Source organism: Bos javanicus, chromosome 2 (assembly GCF_032452875.1).
Source record: "Bos javanicus breed banteng chromosome 2, ARS-OSU_banteng_1.0, whole genome shotgun sequence".
Classification (NCBI taxonomy): Eukaryota; Metazoa; Chordata; class Mammalia; order Artiodactyla; family Bovidae; genus Bos; species Bos javanicus.
In genome coordinates, this window is record NC_083869.1 from 36,684,829 (window position 1) to 36,706,534 (window position 21,706).

Genomic DNA, 21,706 nt, shown 5'->3' on the forward strand with positions numbered 1-21,706 from the left:
CATATTGAGTGCAGCACTTTCACAGCATCATCTTTTAGGAATCGAAATAGCTCAACTGGAATGCGATCACCTTCACTAGCTTTGTTTGTAGTGGTGCTTCCTAAGGCCCACTTGACTTTACATTCCAGGATGTCTGGCTCTAGGTGAATGATCACCCTATTGTGATCATCTGGGTCACAAAGATCTTTTTTGTACAGTTCCTCTGTGTATTCTTGCCACCTCTTCTTAATACCTTCTGCTTCTGTTAGGTCCATACCATTTCTGTCCTTTATTGAGCCCATCTTTTCATGGAATATGGCATTTATTGACTCACTAAAGTTTTTAATCTGTTATGTCCAATTAACTTTTTTGCAATCATTATCTCAAGAGACTAAGAACATTCATATGAAATTAAAAAGTGGATGAAGCGCATGAAAAGACAACTTACAGAATGGGAGAAAATATCTGTGAATACACTAAAAATCACGGAGTTGTACACTTTAAATGGGCAAGTCATATGCTATCTGATTTATATCTCAATAAAACTATTATTTAATGAATGTTATCTACCAGACAATGCTTAATCATGAGAAATAATGTAATGCACAGTAATGAAAGTACAAGTCCAGAATAAAATGCTCTCCCTTGGTTCCTTATTTCCATGAATCAATACCTTATCTGAGATGACTAACAGTTCCTTCCTTGAAAATTTTCCGTATCATAAGCAACAACTAAAAACTCTGACCTCTTCTTTATACAGTCTTCTCTATCACTCACCATTCCCCCTTTTAGACTAAACTGCCAAGCATTGCTTCCTTTTCCATATGAACAAAACACTTTATAGATTTGATTGTGTTTCCTTGTGATCTCCCTGACACCCAAACAAGGGCCCAAGATTAACTTTCAGTTCAGTTCAGTCGCTCAGTCATGTCCAACTCTTTGCGACGTCATGAATTGCAGCACGCCAGGCCTCCCTGTCCATCACCAACTCTCGGAGTTCACTCAAACTCACGTCCATCGAGTCAGTGATGCCATCCAGCCATCTCATCCTCTGTTGTCCCCTTCTCCTCCTGCCCCCAATCCCTCCCAGCATCAGAGTCTTTTCCAATGAGTCAACTCTTCGCATAAGGTGGCCAAAGTACTGGAGTTTCAGCTTTAGCATCAGTCCTTCCAAAGAACACCCAGGACTGATCTCCTTTAGGATGGACTGGTTGGATCTCCTTGCAGTCCAAGGGACTCTCAAGAGTCTTCTCCAATACCACAGTTCAAAAGCATCAATTCTTCAGCCCTCAGCTTTCTTCAGAGTCCAAGTCTCACATCCATACATGACTACTGGAAAAACCATATCCTTGACTAGACGGACCTTAGTTGGCAAAGTAATGTCTCTGCTTTTGAATATGCTATCTAGGTTGGTCATAACTTTCCTTCCAAGGAGTAAGCGTCTTTTAATTTCATGGCTGCAATCACCATCTGCAGTGATTTTGGAGCCCCAAAAAACAAAGTCTGACACTGTTTCCACTGTTTCCCCATCTATTTCCCATGAAGTGATGGGACCAGATGCCATGATCTTCGTTTTCCTACTTTTTCACTCTCCTCTTTCACTTTCATCAAGAGGCTTTTTAGTTCCTCTTCACTTTCTGCCATAAGGGTAGATTAACTTTAGAATACTGCAAGGGCTTACAAATCTACCAGTTAACTCTGACCCACTCTCAGTATTTTATCTGTATTTTCCTGATTGCATTTAAAACTTTTCATTTTCTTATCTGATTGTGTGTGCTTATGTATGTATGTATTTCCTTGGAAACTGTGTACCAGATAAATCAAAAGAAACAAAAAAAGAAAAAGGTTAATGACAATTGGTTATTTTAACTGTTGAAAATATATACTATGCAAAATATGCCATTGTACCAAGCTTTGTAACAGTTAATATATAAATTAGAAAACGATATAAAAACCTAGAACTTCCATAAAAAGCCTCTTTTATTATTTCATATTAAAAAAGCAATCTCTCCACAAAGCAAAAAGTGGGATTAGAGGTTGCTTAAATTACAGAAAAAAATAAAAGTAATTACATATTCACAGAATACTCCCGAATTTTCAATTTTAACCATCATATAAATTAAATTTTCTTACCCAAAACATACAAAATTCTACTTACTGTTACCAAAGACATAAGATGATCATAGTTTTGCACCATTCAAATTGTAACAAAAATTTAAACATGGAGTAGCAGAAATATCAGTAAGGTTAATAACAGAGACAGCCCAGCTTAAAAATGGACAAGAACCAAAAGATATTTAGAAAATCAATTGTTCGGAACTTAGAATCTACATTTCCCAAAGACACAATGCCACCCACAAGTCTTAGATTCTTCAGCTCAGGCACACTGTATACTAATTGTGTGGCTGGTAGAAACCACATATTTATCCAGATTTCAGATCTTTATTTATGAAATGACACAAGCATCTGTCCTTGTGTATTTAAGATTAAAAATGAAAAATGTTCTGCAAAATGTCAAACACTGTACAAATAAGGTATTTTCACATCATTCGATCCATAACATAAATGATCTAGTATGCCATCACCTGACCCTCCTTTCTGAAGCTTCAGGTTCACTAAGTGCAGTAAAGAAGGGGAGTGTTATGTTGCAGACAGTTTTGAGACAGAAAATACCAACAAATAACCAAAAATGTTCCCTTTGATAGTCAAAGGTCTCTCATTCATTAAATACATATCTTGTTGAAAAATCATGTGATAATAATCTGATATTATATTGTCCCCTAAAGGTATTTATCATCCATTTAAACCAATGGCAAAGTCAGGAAATGGTAACAGCAGCAATAACAATCATTATAACCAGTTAACATTTGAACTCTTACTAGGTTCCAGGCACTGTTGTTCTAAGTGCTTTACACCTAGTACTTCTTCCAATTAAAACAGTAATTGTATGAGAAAACCACCCTTATTATCATTTCACATAAGAGGAAACAGAAAACTACTTTACTCAGAACACAGGAATTTCAGTTTCTAAATAAAAACTAAAACAGCAAAGCAATCTGGAAACGTTCCTGTAACCCACTGGGGGAAAAAAGACCAAAAGCCACTTAAATAACTGAAAAACATAAAGGAAAACTCCAAAATTTACAAAACTGATTAATCTTATTGAGTCAATAAAACATTTACTTTTTAAAAAAATGTTTGCATTTGTTTAACTTCCACAGTCAAAGTTTAGACTTTCGGAATAATCTATGACATTAGTTAGGAACAAGCTGAAAACTCTGGAAATAGTATTTTAAAGGGATGTCAATAAATTTTCTAAATGTATTCAAGACTGTTAGTCTTGTTTTACAGTCTGTGTTCCTCACTCATCATGAAAAACCGGACATAGATCAGCAGACAAAATTTCAAGACTATATTAAAAAAAAACAAATTCTGTGCTCTTAATAAGTCACAATGAGGGACTTCCCCAGTGGTCCAGTGGTTAAGAATCCACCTTGCAATGCAGGGGATGTGAGTTCAATCCCTGGTCAGGGAACAAAGATCCCACATGCTGTGGAGCAACTAAGCCCACCAGCCACAACTACTGAGCTCCTTTACCATACCTAGAGAATCTGTGCGCCACAAGATCCCAAATGATTCAACAAACATCCTGCATGCCACAACTAAGACCTGACACAACCAAATAAATAAATATTAAAAAAAAGAGTCACAACCATTTAACCTACATTTCCAGCAGAATGAAAAACATGTGATTCTGGCAAGAATACTCTTGCCTAGTTACAGAGTAAAACAAATACATTGTCAAAACAACATTTAAAATAAGTCTAAATAAACAGTGCATACAACATTAGCAAGCTGGCAGTAGATATGGGCATTTTAGAGAAATTACCTTATTTGATTTGTATAAAATGCTTATTACTATGCAGAAATGCTTCTAAGTGACTTGTTAATAGAGTATATTGCACGATATATAAATATTAAGACATAAATAAACATTTCCACTAAAGGATTCTCTTTAGAGTCTGTTACCAAGACTTTTGCAAATCATATGTGACCCAATCAGGTTTTCAGTCAATAATGCAATAAACTTAAATATGATAGGCAAGATAAACTGAATTAAACCTACAATCCATGACTCGAGATTTATACCATTTTAGACTACAACCATTGTTACAACACTAATAAGCTACTTTTTAAAAAAAACGCTATTAGTCTTAATGAAAATTAGCTACATAAAAGGAACTTACGTCACTTTATGTAAATTATGAATCAGTCAACTCATTTCTAACCGTAAAAACCCCGTAATTCATATAAAAGAATGTTAGTGATGTATCTTCATCAAAGAAAAGCCTATTAATTTAAATTGATACTTAAATGTTTTTAAGTTAATAGGTTTGCAAGTCTTTGGAAAGGATGAACATTTACATATGATCACAATTCTTTATAAAAAATTCCGAAGTCCATAAAGTTTGAAAAACATCAAGTTTTTGCTACTTAATGTGATACAGTCCATCAGTGTGCAGAAATATATTAATGTTTTGATTACAGGATGCCTCAGATCCAGCTGAGGTGTTAAAAACACACTCTACTACTTTTCTGAAATCCAGAAAATAATATGGCTCCAAGGACTTTGAAAATGAGACTGTATGTACACATATTTCAAATTAAGATGTTACCTGATATTCTGAATCCAGTCGAAAGGAAGAGTCCCTTGAGTGATAGGTATCATTTAAACCACTTCCTCTGCTTCCAGACATCAACCTAGCACTTAAAGAGCTAGCAGGTTGAACAGAAATTCTTCTTGGAATCCTTGAAGGTTTAGACTCCATTCTTAAGGTTTCCTGTGAAATGCAGATTTTGATTACTTGCTTTGGGAAAACACTCAAACCTTTGATTCTTAATCCTCTCTAAAAGATCAGTTCAAAATCAAGAATTAACCATGCAAATTAACTAAATCTGGTATGGTAAACTGTGAGACTATCATCCTCTCCTTCTACAAGGCAGAGAGGTCTGAAGTTGATCAAAGGTTCCCACTGTACATAAAATGAAACAAACATGATAAAACTGGTGATGCAAAACCTCCATTTATTCTTTCCAAATCTTCAACTCTTTCCTTACTCAATTTTATCTCTACATAAAATACCACAGGAATGAGCCTCTGACTCTTGCTATTTCTGTTCAGTTCAGTTCAGTTCAGTTGCTCAGTCGTGCTCGACTCTCTGCGACCCCATGAATGGCAGCACGCCAGGCCTCCCTGTCCGTCACCAACTCCCGGAGTCCACCCAAACTCAGGTCCATTGAGTCAGTGATGCCATACAACAATCTCATTCTCTGTTGTCCCCTTTTCCTCCTGCCCTCGATCTTTCCCAGCATCAGAGTCTTCCCAAATGAGTCAGCTCTTTGCATCAGGTGGCCAAAGTATTGGAGTTTCAGCTTCAACATCAGTCCTTCCAATGAACACCCAGGACTGATCTCCTTTAGGATGGACTGGTTGGATCTCCTTGCAGTCCAAGGGACTCTCAAGAGTCTTCTCCAATACCACAGTTCAAAAGCATCAATTCTTCGGCGATCAGCTTTCTTCACAGTCCAACTCTCACATCCATACATGACCACTGGAAACACCATAGCCTTGACTAGATGAACCTTTGTTGACAAAGTAATGTCTCTGCTTTTTAATATGCTATCTAGGCTGGTCATAACTTTCCTTCCAAGGAGTGTCTTTTAATTTCATGGCTGCAATCACCATCTGCAGTGATTTTGGAGCTCAAAAAAATAAAGTCAGCCACTATTTCCCCATCTATTTGCCATGAAGTGATGGGACCGCATGCCATGATCTTAGTTTTCTGAATGTTGAGCTTTAAGCCAACTTTTTCACTCTCCTCTTTCACTTTCATCAAGAGGTTCTTTAGTTCTTCTTCACTTTCTACCATGAGGGTGGTGTCATCTGCATATCTGAGGTTATTGATATTTCTTCTTGCAATCTTGATTCCAGCTTGTGCTTCCTCCAGCCCAGCGTTTCTCATGATGTACTCTGCATGTAAGATAAATAAGCAGGGTGACAATATACAGCCTTGACATACTCCTTTTCCTATTTGGAACCAGTCCGTTGTTCCACGTCCAGTTCTAATTCTTGCTTCCTGACCTGCATACAGGTTTCTCAAGAGGCAGGTCAGGTGGTCTGGTATTCCCATGTCTTTCGGAATTTTCCACAGTTTATTGTGATCTACACAGTCAAAGGCTTTGACATAGTCAATAAAGTAGATGTTTTTCTGGAACTCTCCTGCTTTTTTGATGATCCAGCAGATGTTGGCAAATTGATCTCTGGTTCCCCTGCCTTTTCTAAAACCAGCTTGAACATCTGGAAGTTCACGGTTCAAGTATTGCTGAAGCCTGGCTTGGAGAATTTCGAGGATTACTTTACTAGCATGTGAGATTAGCATTCAATACTCATACTGTAAGCATTAGCTATACTGTAGTATTTTTACACTCCTTAACACAGTATGCTCTCACAGGACTTTGTACATGCTTGCAAAGTCTATATAGTCCCCATTCAATTACTGAGCAGAGCCTTAAAACAAGATCAAGCGTGCTTCTACTTTGCACATACTTTTATTAACACATCATACTACATGCTATAATTTGTTTTCCTGCCTCCCCTTCTCAAAAGTGAGAAAAATTTCTAAGTTTTCCAGGCTAAACATTCCTCAACACATGCCAAGGGTCACCATTAGTTACATTTTATTTGCCAACATTTGCTGGATCATCGAAAAAGCAAGAGAGCTCCAGAAAAACATCTATTTCTGCTTTGTTGACTATGCCAAAGCGTTTGACTGTGTGGATCACAACAAACTGTGAAAAATTCTTAAAGAGATGGGAATACCAGATCACCTGACCTGCCTCCTGAGAAATATGTATGTAGGTCAAGAAGCAACAGTTAGAACTGGACATGGAAAAACAGACTGGTTCCAAATCAGGAAAGGAGTACGTCAAGGCAAGGCTTATTGTCTTGACGAACTGTCACCCTACTTATTTAACTTATATGCAGAGTACATCATGAGAAACGCTAGGCTGGAAGAAGCGCAAGCTGGAATCAAGATTGCAAGGAGAAATACCAGTAATCTCAGATACGCAGATGACACCACCCTTATGGCAGAAAGTGGAAGAAGAACTAAAGAGCCTCTTGATGAAAAGTGAAAGAGGAGAGTGAAAAAGTTGGCTTTAAACTCAACATTCAGAAAACTAAGATCATGGCATCTGGCCACATCACTTCATGGCAAATTGATGTGGAAACAATTGAAACAGTGAGACTTTATTTTTGGGGGCTCCAAAATCACTGCAGATGGTGACTGCAGCCATGAAATTAAAAGACACTTGCTCCTTGGAAGAAAAGTATAACCAACCTAGACAGTATATTAAAAAGCAGAGACATTATTCTGCAAACCAAGGTCCATTTAGTCAAAGCTACGGTTTTTTCAGTAGTCATGTATGGATGTGAGAGTTGGACTATAAAGAAAGCTGAGTGCCAAAAACTTGATGCTTTTGAACTGTTGTGTTGGAGAGGACTCTTGAGGGTTCCTTGGACCGCAAAGAGATAAACCAGTCAATCCTAAAGGAAATCAGTCCTGAATATTCATTGGAAAGACTGATGCTAAAGCTGAAATTCCAATACTTTGGCCACCTGATGGGAAGAATGGACTCCTTAAAAAGACCCTGATGCTGGGAAAGATTGAGAGCAGGAAGAGAAAGGGACAACAAAGGATGAAATGGTTGGATGGCATCACCGACTCAATGGACATAAGTTTGAGCAAGCTCTGAGAGCTGGTGACGGACAGGGAAGCCTGGCGTGCTGCAGTCCATAGCGTTGCAAAGAGTCGGACACGACTGACCAACTGAACTGAACTGATATAAATGGATTCTTACAACATTTACTCTTTTTCTGTCTGGCTTCATTTGCTTAACACTATATTTGTGAGGTTAATTCATTCTGTGGTTTATGTAGCATTCCACTGTATCAATACACCCAATTTATTTGTCTTTTCTTCTCTGGGTGAACACTGGATTGTTTCCAGTTTTAGGCTATTACAAGTAAGTGCAACTATGAAAACCATTTTATGAAGTAAAAACAAAACAAAAAAAACTTGCAAAGTTTTTCTTGGAAAAACATTTACAACGCACAGTCTGTGAACAACTGAGATGACACCAGCCATGAGAGTAAAATGAGAAGGGCAGAAGAAAGTAACAGTAAAAAGAAATCACAATAATGTCTTCAACTTGTCCCAGTTACCACTTTCAAGGTCAAAAATCATTTTCTTATTTTTCTGGCAGTGGACTGAAATCAATGTGCTTGACTTCCCTGACACGCAGCCTAAATAGTAACATCTGCTGTTTTAAAACATTCAGATTTAAGCATTTAAGTTCAAAATACCTAATTCAATTCATTAACTTATCAACTAAGTTTTAGATCAATCATATGGCTCTACCTTAAAAGCTACTACTAAAAACTATCTGTCAAAAACACGGTATCAACCAATGATGGGAAAGAGGATAAAGAGAGCTAAGACATCAACAAAACGAAAGGGCTATACTACAGTAGGAGATATACCACAAACATGAAAAAGATAAAAACACAAGCCCAGTATCGATTAGAATTATTCATCTAAGAATATCTAGTTGAGGAACCAGAGAAAAGCTATACTTTGGAACATGATTAAATCAAAGATAGCTTATCAGAAAAGATCAGTTTTGAAGTCCCAGTTAAACATGAGAAGGTTATCTTTTTATTTACCTATTTGGTCCCTTTTCCCAAAACCCCTGTAAAGTGACAGTTGATGAATCCAAAGGCTTTAACTATGAAAAGAATAGGGAAAAGGATCATAAAAGGCAAGAGATTTCAATGTAATTTGGAAAATCAAAAAAAGTTGGAGGAGAGGTAGAATAATTCAGGAGAGGATAATATTTCCTAAGCATTTTTACAGAAAGGTAGGAACTGGAAGCAGAGCAGTAAGCTGTAGCATCCTAGAAAGAATCATGATTTGGAGATACAAGATACCACAATAAAGGGATAATGCATGGAGTTGCTGAATTAAAATCTGTACTTGAAGTAGTAAAACCTCCAGTTCTTCCCACAGCTCCATTCTTTCAAAAAATAGGGTATTTATTCTTTGGAGAATAAGGAACTTCCTTGTAAACCACCAACCCCTCCCTCAATATACAACCAACTCTGCAAAGGTTAAGTATAAGGAATAAAAGAAAATCTACATACTCAAAGTTGAGACCCAAAACCTCTCTTTTCTGATGCTGTTTCTACAGTGCTGTCAGAAAACCAAACAAAAATACTAGACACTTCTGGATACTGCTATTTGGAATGCTTTCAATTACAAAGCTAGCTTGTCATTTTACCATCCTACCCAAAGTGAAATCCACTAGTAACCATGAATTTCTAATCACCTTTTTTAGTGCTTCCCTCTAATAGACAAACACCAAGGATCACTGTGTATCCAAACAGAAAGACCAAAGTAAACAACAACAAAAAAGGAACTCAGAGGAAATCTGGGGAAAGAAGCTAATAAGTTACTATTCTCAAAAGGAGCAAAAGACATTCATTATAAAGTAATGGAGGCTTCAGAAAGCAACCAGTATAACGAACAGCTTATGGAAATTCAAAATGCTATATGCTTAAAAAAAAAAACTATACACTTAAAAAAAAGATATGTGATACACTGAAATAAATCCAACAGAAGAGTTGGGAGTAAACTCAGGACACCTCCCAGAAGTGGAAAATGTAACTCAAAAAACAGAATTGTCCAGGGGAGTTACTGATCATTTGACTGTAAGTATGGTTATAGAGAGAGAAAAAAGAAAATGGAATAGATTACCAAAAAATTGAAAAAATTTTTCTACAACTGAAGGACATATATCTCCACATTGAAAGCGGTCAAGTGTAGCTGGCAGGATCAAAGAATGAAGACCAACACTAAGCACCATTTATCACCTTGAAATTTCAGAACACCAGAAATAAAGATACAATAATTTACAAGAATGGAAAAACGGGTCAAATACAAAAGAAATCAGAATGGCTTCTTAATTACAACTTTAAAAACTCTGAGGACAATAAAGCAATGCCTGTAGTACTGAGAAAAAAAAAATTTGCACTGAACCCCAATCTAGAAACTAAATATGAGGTGGAGAAAATAATATTCAGACATGAAAGATTTTTAAAAACAATCAAATGACAAAACTACAGGAAGTTAGTTAAATGAAAAGCAGGTCCTAGGAAAACCAGCATGTAAAGAATTAAAGAACCAGACACAGAACCTAGGAGACAGGGTTCTTTGATGTCTCAGTGGTAAAGAATCTGCCTGCAATGCAGCAGACACAGGAGATGCTGGTTTGATCCCTGGATCGGGAAGATTCCCTGCAGAGGAAATGACAACACTCCAGTATTCTAACCAGGAAAATCCCATGAACAGAGAAGCCTGGTGGGCTACAGACCATGGGATCGCAGAGTGGGACATGACTGAGCACTCTTGTGTGTGTATGTATACACACACATGTATATATATATAAAATGCACTGAAAAATCATGAACACATCATTTAGAAATATGAAGGTAATTCCTATAACAGCTAAAAGTTAAGGATAGCTGCCTACGGAAAGTGGACTGGGAAAGAGGTAAAGGGTGAGGCAAAGGATTGCTGTTTTTCTTTTAAGCAGGATGACCGTATTTCCTGGTTTGCTGAGACCAGTTTCAGTTTATGGCAAGAAAAGTCCTAATTTGTGCTCATTATCCCTGGGCAATTATTAATAGTACTTGTGTTGTCTCTCAAAAGTGGCCTGGTTTGAATGATAAAGCATACAGTCACCTAACGTAAATCTTTCCTACCTTCAGCTTTTTATAAACTCTTTATATATCCATATAAATATTTGTATTTAAAAAGTGAATTATGCATCGGACATTTAAAGAAGGCATACAATAGTAGAAAGAATACTAATAGTTAAATAGTGACACACAAAAGCCCATGAAAGATTTAACAAGTAGCAGATTTGTTATTTTATCAAGAAGACTATAAAAATATTAAACAAGGGACTGTATTTGTTGAGGATTTTAAACAGGAAATATGTTTTTAAAAAGATACAGGCCTACAGTTGGTTCTTTAACAACAATGCTTCTTAATCATACTTATCGTGGTTTACTTTGACTGTGTCTATACTTAATTCTTACCTGCATACTTACTTGCAGAATGAAACTAACCTAGTAGGAAATCTCTAAAAACAAAGCTCTTGGGAGAAGGCAAAGAGGCAGAGTCCTCCGAGACCTGTAATTTATACTGCACAAACTATTTTTGGAACCTCGTCTACATAAATTGATTGAATTTTGACAATGTAGGTGTTACCAGAAAACTTATATAATTTGGTTGTGTAAGTTGTAGGTCAAAAGCACAAAAAATAGTAAAAAATAAAATGTGCAGTCCTTGAAAAACTTCTATCAGACCACTTACAAGGTACTACGAGGGATCTTCTCAAGTTCGTTCATTCATTCATTCAAGTAGTTTTTCACATGCTTACACGTCCTAAGCACATTAATTAATACTAAACAAAGGGATGGAGAGAGGGGACAACACTGAACCTAGTGAGATAATGACTATAAAGAAGCTGTGGTCTAGGAGAGAACAAACTACATAAATAACGATGTAACTTAAAATAGCTATAAATGCTCTAACAGAAAGAGTATAAGCCAATCAAGCTGGAAAAAAGTATCCTGAAGCTCAAGGCTTTTAACCAAATATAATGGCCTCTTACTTTCCTTCTGTCATTACCCGTGCATGCTAAGTTGTGTCTCTTTGCAACCCTACGGTCTGTAGCCCACAAGGCTCCTCTGTCCATGGGATTCTCCAGGAAAGAATACTCGAGTGGGTTGCCATGCCCTCCTCCAGGGAATCTTTCTGACTCAGGGATAGAACCTGTATCTCTTACATCTCCTGCATCTGCAAGCAGGTTCTTTACCACCAGTGCCACCTCCAAAGCCCTTGTCACTATGCGGTTTCTTTAAATATATATTTCTTTCAGTTTGATTCTAGAGTTGGATAGTTGAGGTCTTTTTCTTTCTGGTGATAAGATAAAAACATCAGCAGGGCTGATTTTACAAATATATGACCACTTACGCAAACACATGAGGCCCTGTGTTTCATTAAAAGCTCCACTGTTGACATCTGAAAATCATTAATACTTTAGAATGTGAACTTGTATAAGTCAAGTCAGATAGCATAGTGGAGCACGAGCTTGAGCAGAAGCGATATGTGCCTGTCTGCCATGTCTTGCCACTCAATCTGTATTTAGCACTCACTGCTATGAAGCTTCGGTCATTAATACACTTCGATTTTTACTCTGAGTCGCACTCATATCCTAGGCATCTGGATCAACTGGACTTGGGTGCTCATGTTCCTTATCAACACATCTATCTCTGAGTAAGATGAGGCACTGACTGCTCCAAGAGGTCCTATTTTTCATTCTTCAGAACTTGCTTCAATTTCAAATGCAGAAAGAAAGTAATAAACCACAAAGTCACAAAAATCTTATGATCAATATTTGAGATTTTTACTGTATTGAACTTTTCAACTTGTAAGATTCTCTTAAGTTGGTATTTAACTGCTAGTTTACCCAACTAGTCTTAATGTGACTTTTAAGTGTTCCCTTACTTTCAGGCATTTTAAGAGTAACTGGCACAAGGAACAGTAGTGGATAACAAATATTTATACCAACTCCAAAATTTATGTAGTCTGTCATCTCATAAACCTGTGACTTAACTACTACTAAAAAAAAAATTGACAGTATTTTAAATAGGTAATTTCATTCAGCTGGGTTTCATAGGAAACCTCTGTAGAGCTCTTTAAAAACAAGTTCATGTTTTTAGTGGCTGATTTCTATAAAGGAATTTTAGACCCAAAAAACACTTTCTCCTACCTATAAACAGTACAATTCAACTCTAGTCTATGGAAATAAACTTTAGACTAGGTAAAAAGCCTCAAAGAATTCTGTCATTGTCCAACATGCAAAATTGTGTGCCCAAAGTTACCTGCAAGTTAACAAGATCTCAGTCACATGCTAAATGCAACTGAAAACTTATCACACAACTTATACTAAAATACAAATTTAAACTAAATTTTTACAATGTTTTTCAGCAAGACTTTACATGAATGAGACCTACTCTAAGTATACCAACGTTTGTCTCTAATAATAGCACAATAGGCCTTGTTTAAAGGGAATCTGTCATTAATCCACACATTTTCTCATTTCTCTTTAATCTTACTAGTAATGACAACACTCCCCAATCAGATTTTCAACTGTTCTCTACTACCTTAAAAATTAAGTCTAAATTCTTTACCCCAGTAACCAGAATTCTACCCCACCTTTTCCACTTAATTTTCAAATTGCTGTCGTTAAGTCACAATGTCCAACTCTTTTGCCATCCCATGGATTGCAGCCTGCCAGGCTCCTCCATCCATGGGATTTCCCAGGCAAGAATATCTGAGTGGGATGTCATTTCCTTCTGTACGGGATTTTCCCAACCCAGGGATGGAACCTGCATCTCCGCATTAGCAAGGCGGATTCTTTACTGCTGAGTCACCAGAGAACTACCATCTTAAAATAATGCGGGAGACCGGGGTTCCATCCCTGGGTTAGGAAGATCCCCCTGGAGAAGGAAATGGCAACCCACTCCAGTACTCTTGCCTGGAAAATTCCACGGACGAACTGAGGAGCATGGTAGGCTACAGTCCATGGGGTGGCAAAGAGTCAGACATGACTGAGCGACTTCACTTTCTTTCTTTCTTTCTTTCCAGTTCACCCTGGTGGAGAGGAGGTGACAGGGGTCTGGGAAAAGGAGATAAATCTTGGGACCTCCCCACCTCTAAGATTCAGGCACTTAGAGCCTGCCTAAACTCAAGAAGAATGCAAAAAACTAAGAACACCTCCTTTCCTATTGACTTTCCTCCAAGTATCTAAGAAGGTATAGCAGTTTACTGTTTAGGGAGTTACAACAGCCTTCGAGTTGTAGGCCTCTCTGTAGTGCAGATATGCAGGGCCTATAGAAGTTGAGGTTAGTGAAAGAATACTGAAATAAACCCTCCAGCATTCCAGCTTCACACTGAGCACCATGCAGAAGCAGTCAAAGAATACTCTGAACGTTCAAACCCAGCTCCACTACAGACCAACTCAATCTACCACATTAACAGTCTGACAAGATATGTCCATATCCAGGCATAAAAATTATGACCTCAGTCTCCACTGTTCTTTAATTTGTAACATTTCACCATCAATCAAAAATTTTAAGACACAAAACTACAAGGAACCAATACAACACTGTAAAACAATTATCCTCCAATTAAAAGTAAGTTTAAAAAAACAAGGAAAAGGAGGGAGGATGGAGGAAGGTTCAGGATGGGGAACACGTGTATACCTGTGGCAGATTCATGTTGATATATGGCAAAACCAATACAATATTGTAAAGTTAAAAAGTAAAATAAAATTAAAAAAAAAAAACATGGAAAAAAAGTTCATCATCAAGAGATATCAATCAACAGAACCAGATGAAGAAATGGCTCTAACGTTAGCAAACTGGGAAATTGATGCATTTATCAGTAGCCTAGGCAAAACTAAGAAAACCAGAGAACTGGGAAACAGGCTAGAGGAAAACTATCCAGAATGAAGGATGGAAAAACAGATGATGGCAAATACAGGAGAGGGTTTAAGAGAAACTGAGCAAAGAGTAAGAAAGTCTACTGTACTTACAGAAGGAAAGAACTAGAGCACAAAAAATTTGAAGAGAAAGTGGCTGAATTGATTTAATAGGTGATTCTGCTTGTAAAGGAATCTCTCAAATAACATGTACCCTTTCCCATTACTCTATAGATCACTGTGTTCCCTTCTTAAAATAGTCTTGTTCAACATGTCATGAGTCACATAGTAATCATAAACCAAATGACGAGACTATCAAAAAGGCCCCAACCCCATTCATACTAATAGCCTATACCTAAGACATTCCCTTTACTTTAAATGTATATATTAATAAAGGCAATTTTTTCAAAACAGTAAACAGGATAAAAGCAAGATAAACTAAGTGCTGCCCAATTTTCAGCATATGCACCAATTTCTACTTGTAAGTACAACATTTGAGACCATGAGCTTTGAAGTCTGTCCCTTACTTGGTGTGACTCCGGGCTTAATATCACTAATGCTTTATTTTTTTCACCTACAAAATGGGAATAACAATAGTACTAATTTTACAGATGTATCATGAGCTTTACTGGCACACCGTATATAGTTAGTAAATAATAGCTAGTATTAAGCAATACCATCAGGTGGTAAAAAATTTTCATATAAACAGCTTTAGTAGGCATTACTTCGGGCCTCCCCAGGGGCTCAGTGGTAAAGAATCTGCATGAATGCAGGAGATGCAGGTTTGATTCCTGGCTCAGGAAGATCCCCTCGAGGAGGAAATGGCAACCCACTCCAGTATTCTTGCCAGGAAAATCCCATGGAGAGAGGAGCCTGGCTGGCTGTGGTCCATGGGGTCGCAAAGACTCAGACATGACTGAGTGACTGAACAGGCATTACTTTAGCTTTTCCATTATTTGAAATTTGTCTTTAACACATAGTAGAAAGATTTTTTAAAGTCATTCAGATTTTGGTACTGGAGGATAATCATTGTAAAGATAACTTATGTACCTTACTTATATTAAGCAAATGCATACAAAATTGGGGGAAAAATAGATATTATTAACATTTTACTTTATGTCTGGGTGGGTTTTCCTTTAACTTTTTCAAAATGTTTTTACTCTAACTTTGATAATTAAGGGAAACAGTTACTGGCAGATGAAAAGATATTTTTTATCTTACATTACAATAAAATCTATGAAGAACTCCTAAAAATATTTCCTTTCTAAATTGCAGCACTGCTGGTTTATACCTCTTAGTATCTATACACCACAAAAGAAGTAGCAAATTCTGGTAAATAATAAATGGGAAATAAGGTCAGAATCACTTTGCAAAATGGAGTTTAGATTATCTGAGTATGCCTTAAAAATTTTATTTTCACTATGAGAAAATTTCAAACATGCACAAAAATCAAGACAATAATAAACCTCCACATGCCAAACAATGGTCTTCAACAATTATCAACATTTGACTATTTCACCATCCTCTATTTTAAAACAAATCCCAGTCATGATATCTTTAAGAATGTCTGTTCTCAATAAAATATTCTAAGCCACTTGTGGTAAATTAAAAAGTATGGTTACAAAATACCCATGGCCCTTCGCACTAATGGTGCTGATCTGCCTGGGGAGAGGATGGAATCTATTTCCCCACCCCTTGAATGTGGGCTACCTTGTGAAATTTATTGTGACTAAGAAAGTATTAGTCATTCATCCGTGACTGATTCTTTGCAACCCCATGGACAATAGCCCTGAAGGCTACTCTGTCCACGGAATTCTCCAGGCAAGAATACTGGAGTGGGTAGCCATTCTCTTCTCCAGGGGATCTTCCACACCCAGGGATGGGGCCCATGTCTCCAGTACTGCAGGCAGATTCTCCACCGTCTGAGCCACCAGAAAGTAATGTGACACTGTATGATTTCCAAGGTTATAAGAAGTCTTATAGCTCCCCTTTTCACTCCCCTCAAATGCTGTTTTGGAATCCTCATGCCATAAAAGACCACAGTGAGCAAAGCCTAAACGTTAACCAACACCAAGTGCCTGAAGTGTGAGGGACGCCTGCCATCTTGGACCTGCTAGCCTTAAAAATCTTGCATGAGTGAATCCAGGCAAAACCAACAGAACTACCCAACAGGCACAAAGAACTGTAATAAGACTGTAAACACTAGTTTTAATCCAGAGGGTTCTGAGGTGGTGTGTTATGTAACAATAGAGCAAAGCTTACTTATTCCTTTTTCTACAATTATCATCACGCACCTAGTCTCATGAAAAATCTAATCGTTTCAGGGTCTAACTTAGACTTTTTCTTAAAATCCAGGGGAGTTACAGTCATTGAATTACCAAAAGCACAACAGTACTCTGCAATGAATTCCTGGCATGAAGATCAGAGTTATTACAGAAAATACCAATGTATTTCAACAGCCAACAGTCTCCCAGAAATATAAACACAGTTAAAAACCTCTACACGGTATAGTCTTTGTTTAAAACATCTGCTTCCGAGTAAAATTTTTTTCTTAATGGGAAATCCTAGCATTCTATTGATATTAGTGAACATGGAGACATAAAATCTAGGGGTAGTCACAAGGAAAACACTATGAAATCACAGAAGTTTTGGGGTCTTTAAAAAAATCCCTCTTGATTTTCAGCTGACAGGTATTTCACACACACAGATACACCGAAGTCTAAAAAAATAACTGGAAAAACTTCAACATCTTCATGAGAAAATGTTAGGTCTACGTTAGAATACTTTGAAATAATCTGTCCTCCTTTGAAGTGTATTTAATCTTTGTCAAGTTTCAACCTTCATTGAGTAACTGGAAACTATTTTAGAAGTATTCTGAAACCAGCAAACGTAACACTAAAGTGAGATGATCATAACAGAGATGAAAACTAGTTTTGAAGGTTCAAGATTTCTCTTCTTAAAGCTGTTGACTAAAGGGTGTATCAGTTCAGTTCAGTTTAGTCACTCAGTCGTGTCGGACTCTTTGTGACCCCATGAATTGCAGCACGCCAGGCCTCCCTGTTCATCACCAACTCCCGGAGTTCACCCAGACTCACGTCCATCAAGTCAGTGATGCCATCCAGCCATCTCATCCTCTGTCGTCCCCTTCTCCTCCTGCCCACAATCCCTCCCAGCATCAGTCTTTTCCAATGAGTCAACTCTTCGCATGAGGTGGCCAAGTACTGGAGTTTCAGCTTTAGCATCATTCCTTCCAAAGAAATCCCAGGGTGTATACCAGTAGGTAATTTCAAAACCAGGCGTTTGACTTATCTAGTCTAACCAGTAGAGCCAGAGAAATACTTTTGAGAACAAGAAAAACCAGCTTTGACATCAGGAGTTCAGACCAAAGAAAAGTTAAAAATTAAGACCATGAAAAGTAACCCAGCCAACTCTCAAATTATAACTTTACCCTGCCCTCCCTCTTCGGCTTCATCTTATGATTATCAAATGTATTAAAAATAGAATTTTTGTAAAATTACAACTATGAGAAAATAAACTATTTCCCTATAATCCTGATTCATCGAATTCAAGTAGATCTTAGTAAGAACTCAAAATCTTTACTCATTTTAAATTGTAATTATACTAATGTGATCAGTTTTTGACTCAGTTACTAAACAGCTAAAAGGTTCACTAGTTAAATTTAATTTGTTGGTTAAAAATGAGGTTTGCTACAAGGTTATACATTTCACTTATCCATTTCCCACTGTTCTTTATTACTAACACAATTATTTGTAGTAACAGAAGGATGTATCAAGAAACATAATTTAAAGTCATTCCTTATTTGGCTTAGGGACACAAGAGCTCTTTAATCCCAAAAGCATAGAGCACTGACCTTCTAAAACAGTACAGGTCTTTTCCCATCATACTCTAACCTTCCACTCAACTGTTTCAGCTATGGGGAACAAACTGTACATTCCTAAACAAACCATGATACCATGACTTACAGGTTCCTTATCAAACTTTTAACCATCCTTCACATCTCAGTTCAAGTAATACTTCCTATAAAAATTTCCCCCGAATTAAACACCTGTCCTCAGTGCTCCTACAATAGGAGAATGTATCAATACTTACATTAAGATAATAGTAACTGTTTACACATTAGTCTAAATGTATAATTATTTGTAATGGCTCAGACAATAAAGAATCTGCCTGCAATGCGGGAGACCAGACCAGAGTTTGATCCCTGGGTCGGGAAGATCCCCTGGAGAAGGAAATGGCAACCTACTCTAGTATTCTTGCCTGGAAAATCCCATAGACAGAGGAGCCTGGCAGACTCCTGGCAGAGTCCATGGAGTCGCAAAGAGTTGGACATGACGGAGCGACTTCATTTCTTCATACATTAGTCTGATGATTAAACTGTGAGTTGTGCAAGGCAGACGCGGTGTCAAGCTTCTTGTAATGTAAAGCCCTAATCTAGAATCTAGTAACTAAAATACAACAAACTATCAAAAATTGTTTTACATTTTTTGATAGTTTTGCACTACTTAAAATTATTTTCCTGAAATTAAGTGGGCAATTCTTGAACATATATCAGATGAAGAGTTGTGTGAAATGGATATGTAGCTGGTTAAAAATTGGAGCTATGGATGTCTTTTTATATTCAAGCTGATTATCTTACATCTTCACATAGAACATATGTGTGTACCTATACAGGGAATCTTTGTGCTTTATCTGGGAATATTAAGCTCTCTTGCCAATGTGGTAGAAACAGAAATTACCTATACTTAAGAAAGGAATCTTTAACCATCCTTATTCCAGACCTCTGACCCACCATGCAGCTTCGAAAAAAAAGACGCAGAACTATACTTACCAACCATGCTGACATTACATCTGTGGTATGATTTAGGGCATAGAAAAAGTTGTAAAAAGTTCTTATCTAAAGTAAGAACTTTTATAAATATAATTATTATGAGCGTGAGAAGCATTCAGTACCCTATGAGGAACATATTGCAGGGACAGTAAAATTTGAAAAATGCATGAATATGAACTGGACTTTGGTATGAATTCCAATTGTTTACATTTATCAAAAGTTCACTCTGCAAGTATGTCCCCCAGCGTGTTGACTGCTACACACACTGCTAAATCTAATTTAATCCTCACTTCAACTCTAGGAAGGTTAAATAATTCCGGCGAAATCAAGACTCAAACCCATATGTCGATCCCTAATGCCTCCTGTGTCACTGCTGTTTCACAAATGCTGTAGAGCTGTGAATGAAATACTGACCCCATTTCTGAAATACAATTTTATTTCACGGAAAAAAAAAACAAAACTAGTTACAGTATGTGCCTTTTAAACAACGGTATAGCGTTTGATTTTCAAATTTAAAATTCATATTTAACTTCATCTCTTAGTTCCAGACAGAAACAGATTAACGCAAGAAAAAGGGAGATTTTAAAATTACTTTAATAATGAAAAATACCTAAAACATCCTACAAAATAAAAAAAAATAATAATCTTAGGAATGCAATTTCACTTCGCACTTTGCTCTTAATAGCGCCAAACGACACCAGTTGTGATCAATTTATCAGTATTACCAAGACAGAGATGTTCCTTACATATTTACATCTGCTCGTAGGAAAACAGAGTTACAGTATTTTTGGTGTGCGTACACATTCATCTTTACTACGCAGTTTCATTAAAATGAGGGAGTACTGTATTCAACTACTTGTGCCTTTTACTTCTTATGCCAACAGGTACGCTGTTAAACATACCACCACCTATTTCTATCTGAAGAACACACAGTATACTACAATACTAAAGAAATCCCAAAGTATCACGATACTCAAGACCAGGGATGATCAACGAGCAAATCTTTACCCTTACATAAAGGGCTGGCAAGGTTCCTTCAATTCGAAGTTGGTCTGGCAAAGCCCTAAATCTCCCCGCCTTTAACACTTCGATCATTAAATACCTCACTCGTGACACTCCCTGCCCGTGAGGTTCCGGAGGACCGTCCGTACCCCGATCGAAGAGAAGGCTGCCAAAGGCCAAAATCAGGGCTCAAACCCCTTCCCCTAGGCCGCCACACGTCCACAAGGAAGACGCACGGCCTGCCCCCGCCACCCGTCACAAACCCCACCACGGGACGAAAGGCCACCGGCAAAGAAGGCCTGCGCCCGGCTCGCCTTATCACCCGCGGTCCCGGATCAAGCGCCTGCACCTGGCTATTGAAAGGAAGGAAGGGGCCTCGGTGTCCCCAGCCCAGCACTTCGTTTCCTCCCCTCCCCCACCCGCGGCCTCGATTGGAACCACCTCCCCGAGAGCCAGAAACCCGAGGTCCGCAGTTTATTACCCCTGCCCCTGACCTGGCACTGAACAGGGTTTGTCCCGCTCCCAGCGATCACACCGCCGCCTTCCTCCTCGGAGTTCTAGGCCTCTACCTGAAGCAGAACAGCAGACCACGAAGCACAATGGCGTCCGCCCAGCTCCCGGATCCGGCGCAGAACCAGCCTCCACCGTTAAATGCCCCTCCCTTCTCCTCTCCGCGACTTCGCGGACTCCGCCGAGTTCTCGCGAGATTGGTGGAGCTACGCGGATCAGAGAGCTGCGGGCGGGCTCGACGTACCCCACCGCGGGGTGGTGCTCTGACTGCGGCAACCGTTGAAGGGCTGCCCCCGGGGAGGCAGCGAGGCGCCACCGGTAAGCGGCTGCGGCTGATCGGCCGGCGGGCTGGCGACTGGGCCGGCGAGTTTGCGGGCATTGGGAGCGGGGCACTAGAGGCCCGGCCCTGGTTGGCCGCCCTCGCCTGGCTGGTGAAGGGCTCAGAAGCCCTGCTGCTGCCCAGCGCCCGAGTCCGCGCCACAGGATATTGGCCCCTTTGGCAAACCTGCAGGGCCCACTGCTTGAAATACCGCCCATCTTTTTTTTTTTTTTCCTTTTGCGCTGGGTGAGTGGCGCAGTGAATGTTTATTGACTTGAATCAAACACTGCCTTTCCGACCTCCCCTCCTCCCATTCCCTGTTCACCCTCTGTGATGGCAGCGAGCCCTCTTCTTTAAGGGTCGGAGCCGATTCG

The 21,706-nt window shown here is 38.5% G+C and overlaps 1 protein-coding gene across 21 annotated transcripts in view; it reads right to left on the reverse strand.

Moving 5' to 3' along the window:
* MARCHF7 (membrane associated ring-CH-type finger 7) overlaps nt 1-21,161 on the reverse strand; it is a 47,811-nt gene extending 26,650 nt beyond the window's left edge. For 8 of the 21 annotated variants that reach the window (XR_009732448.1, XM_061396209.1, XM_061396268.1 and 5 more), the window contains exons 1-2: nt 20,998-21,137; nt 4,656-4,820 (exon numbers count right to left, since the gene is read on the reverse strand). Coding sequence is in view for 18 of the 21 variants with exons in the window: in XM_061396209.1 (XP_061252193.1) it covers nt 4,656-4,808 (153 nt within the window). In the remaining 3 variants the exon portion in view is untranslated. The other 13 variants (XR_009732452.1, XR_009732463.1, XM_061396329.1 and 10 more) reach the window with 5 other exon arrangements.
* Between the last annotated feature and the right edge of the window lie 545 nt (nt 21,162-21,706).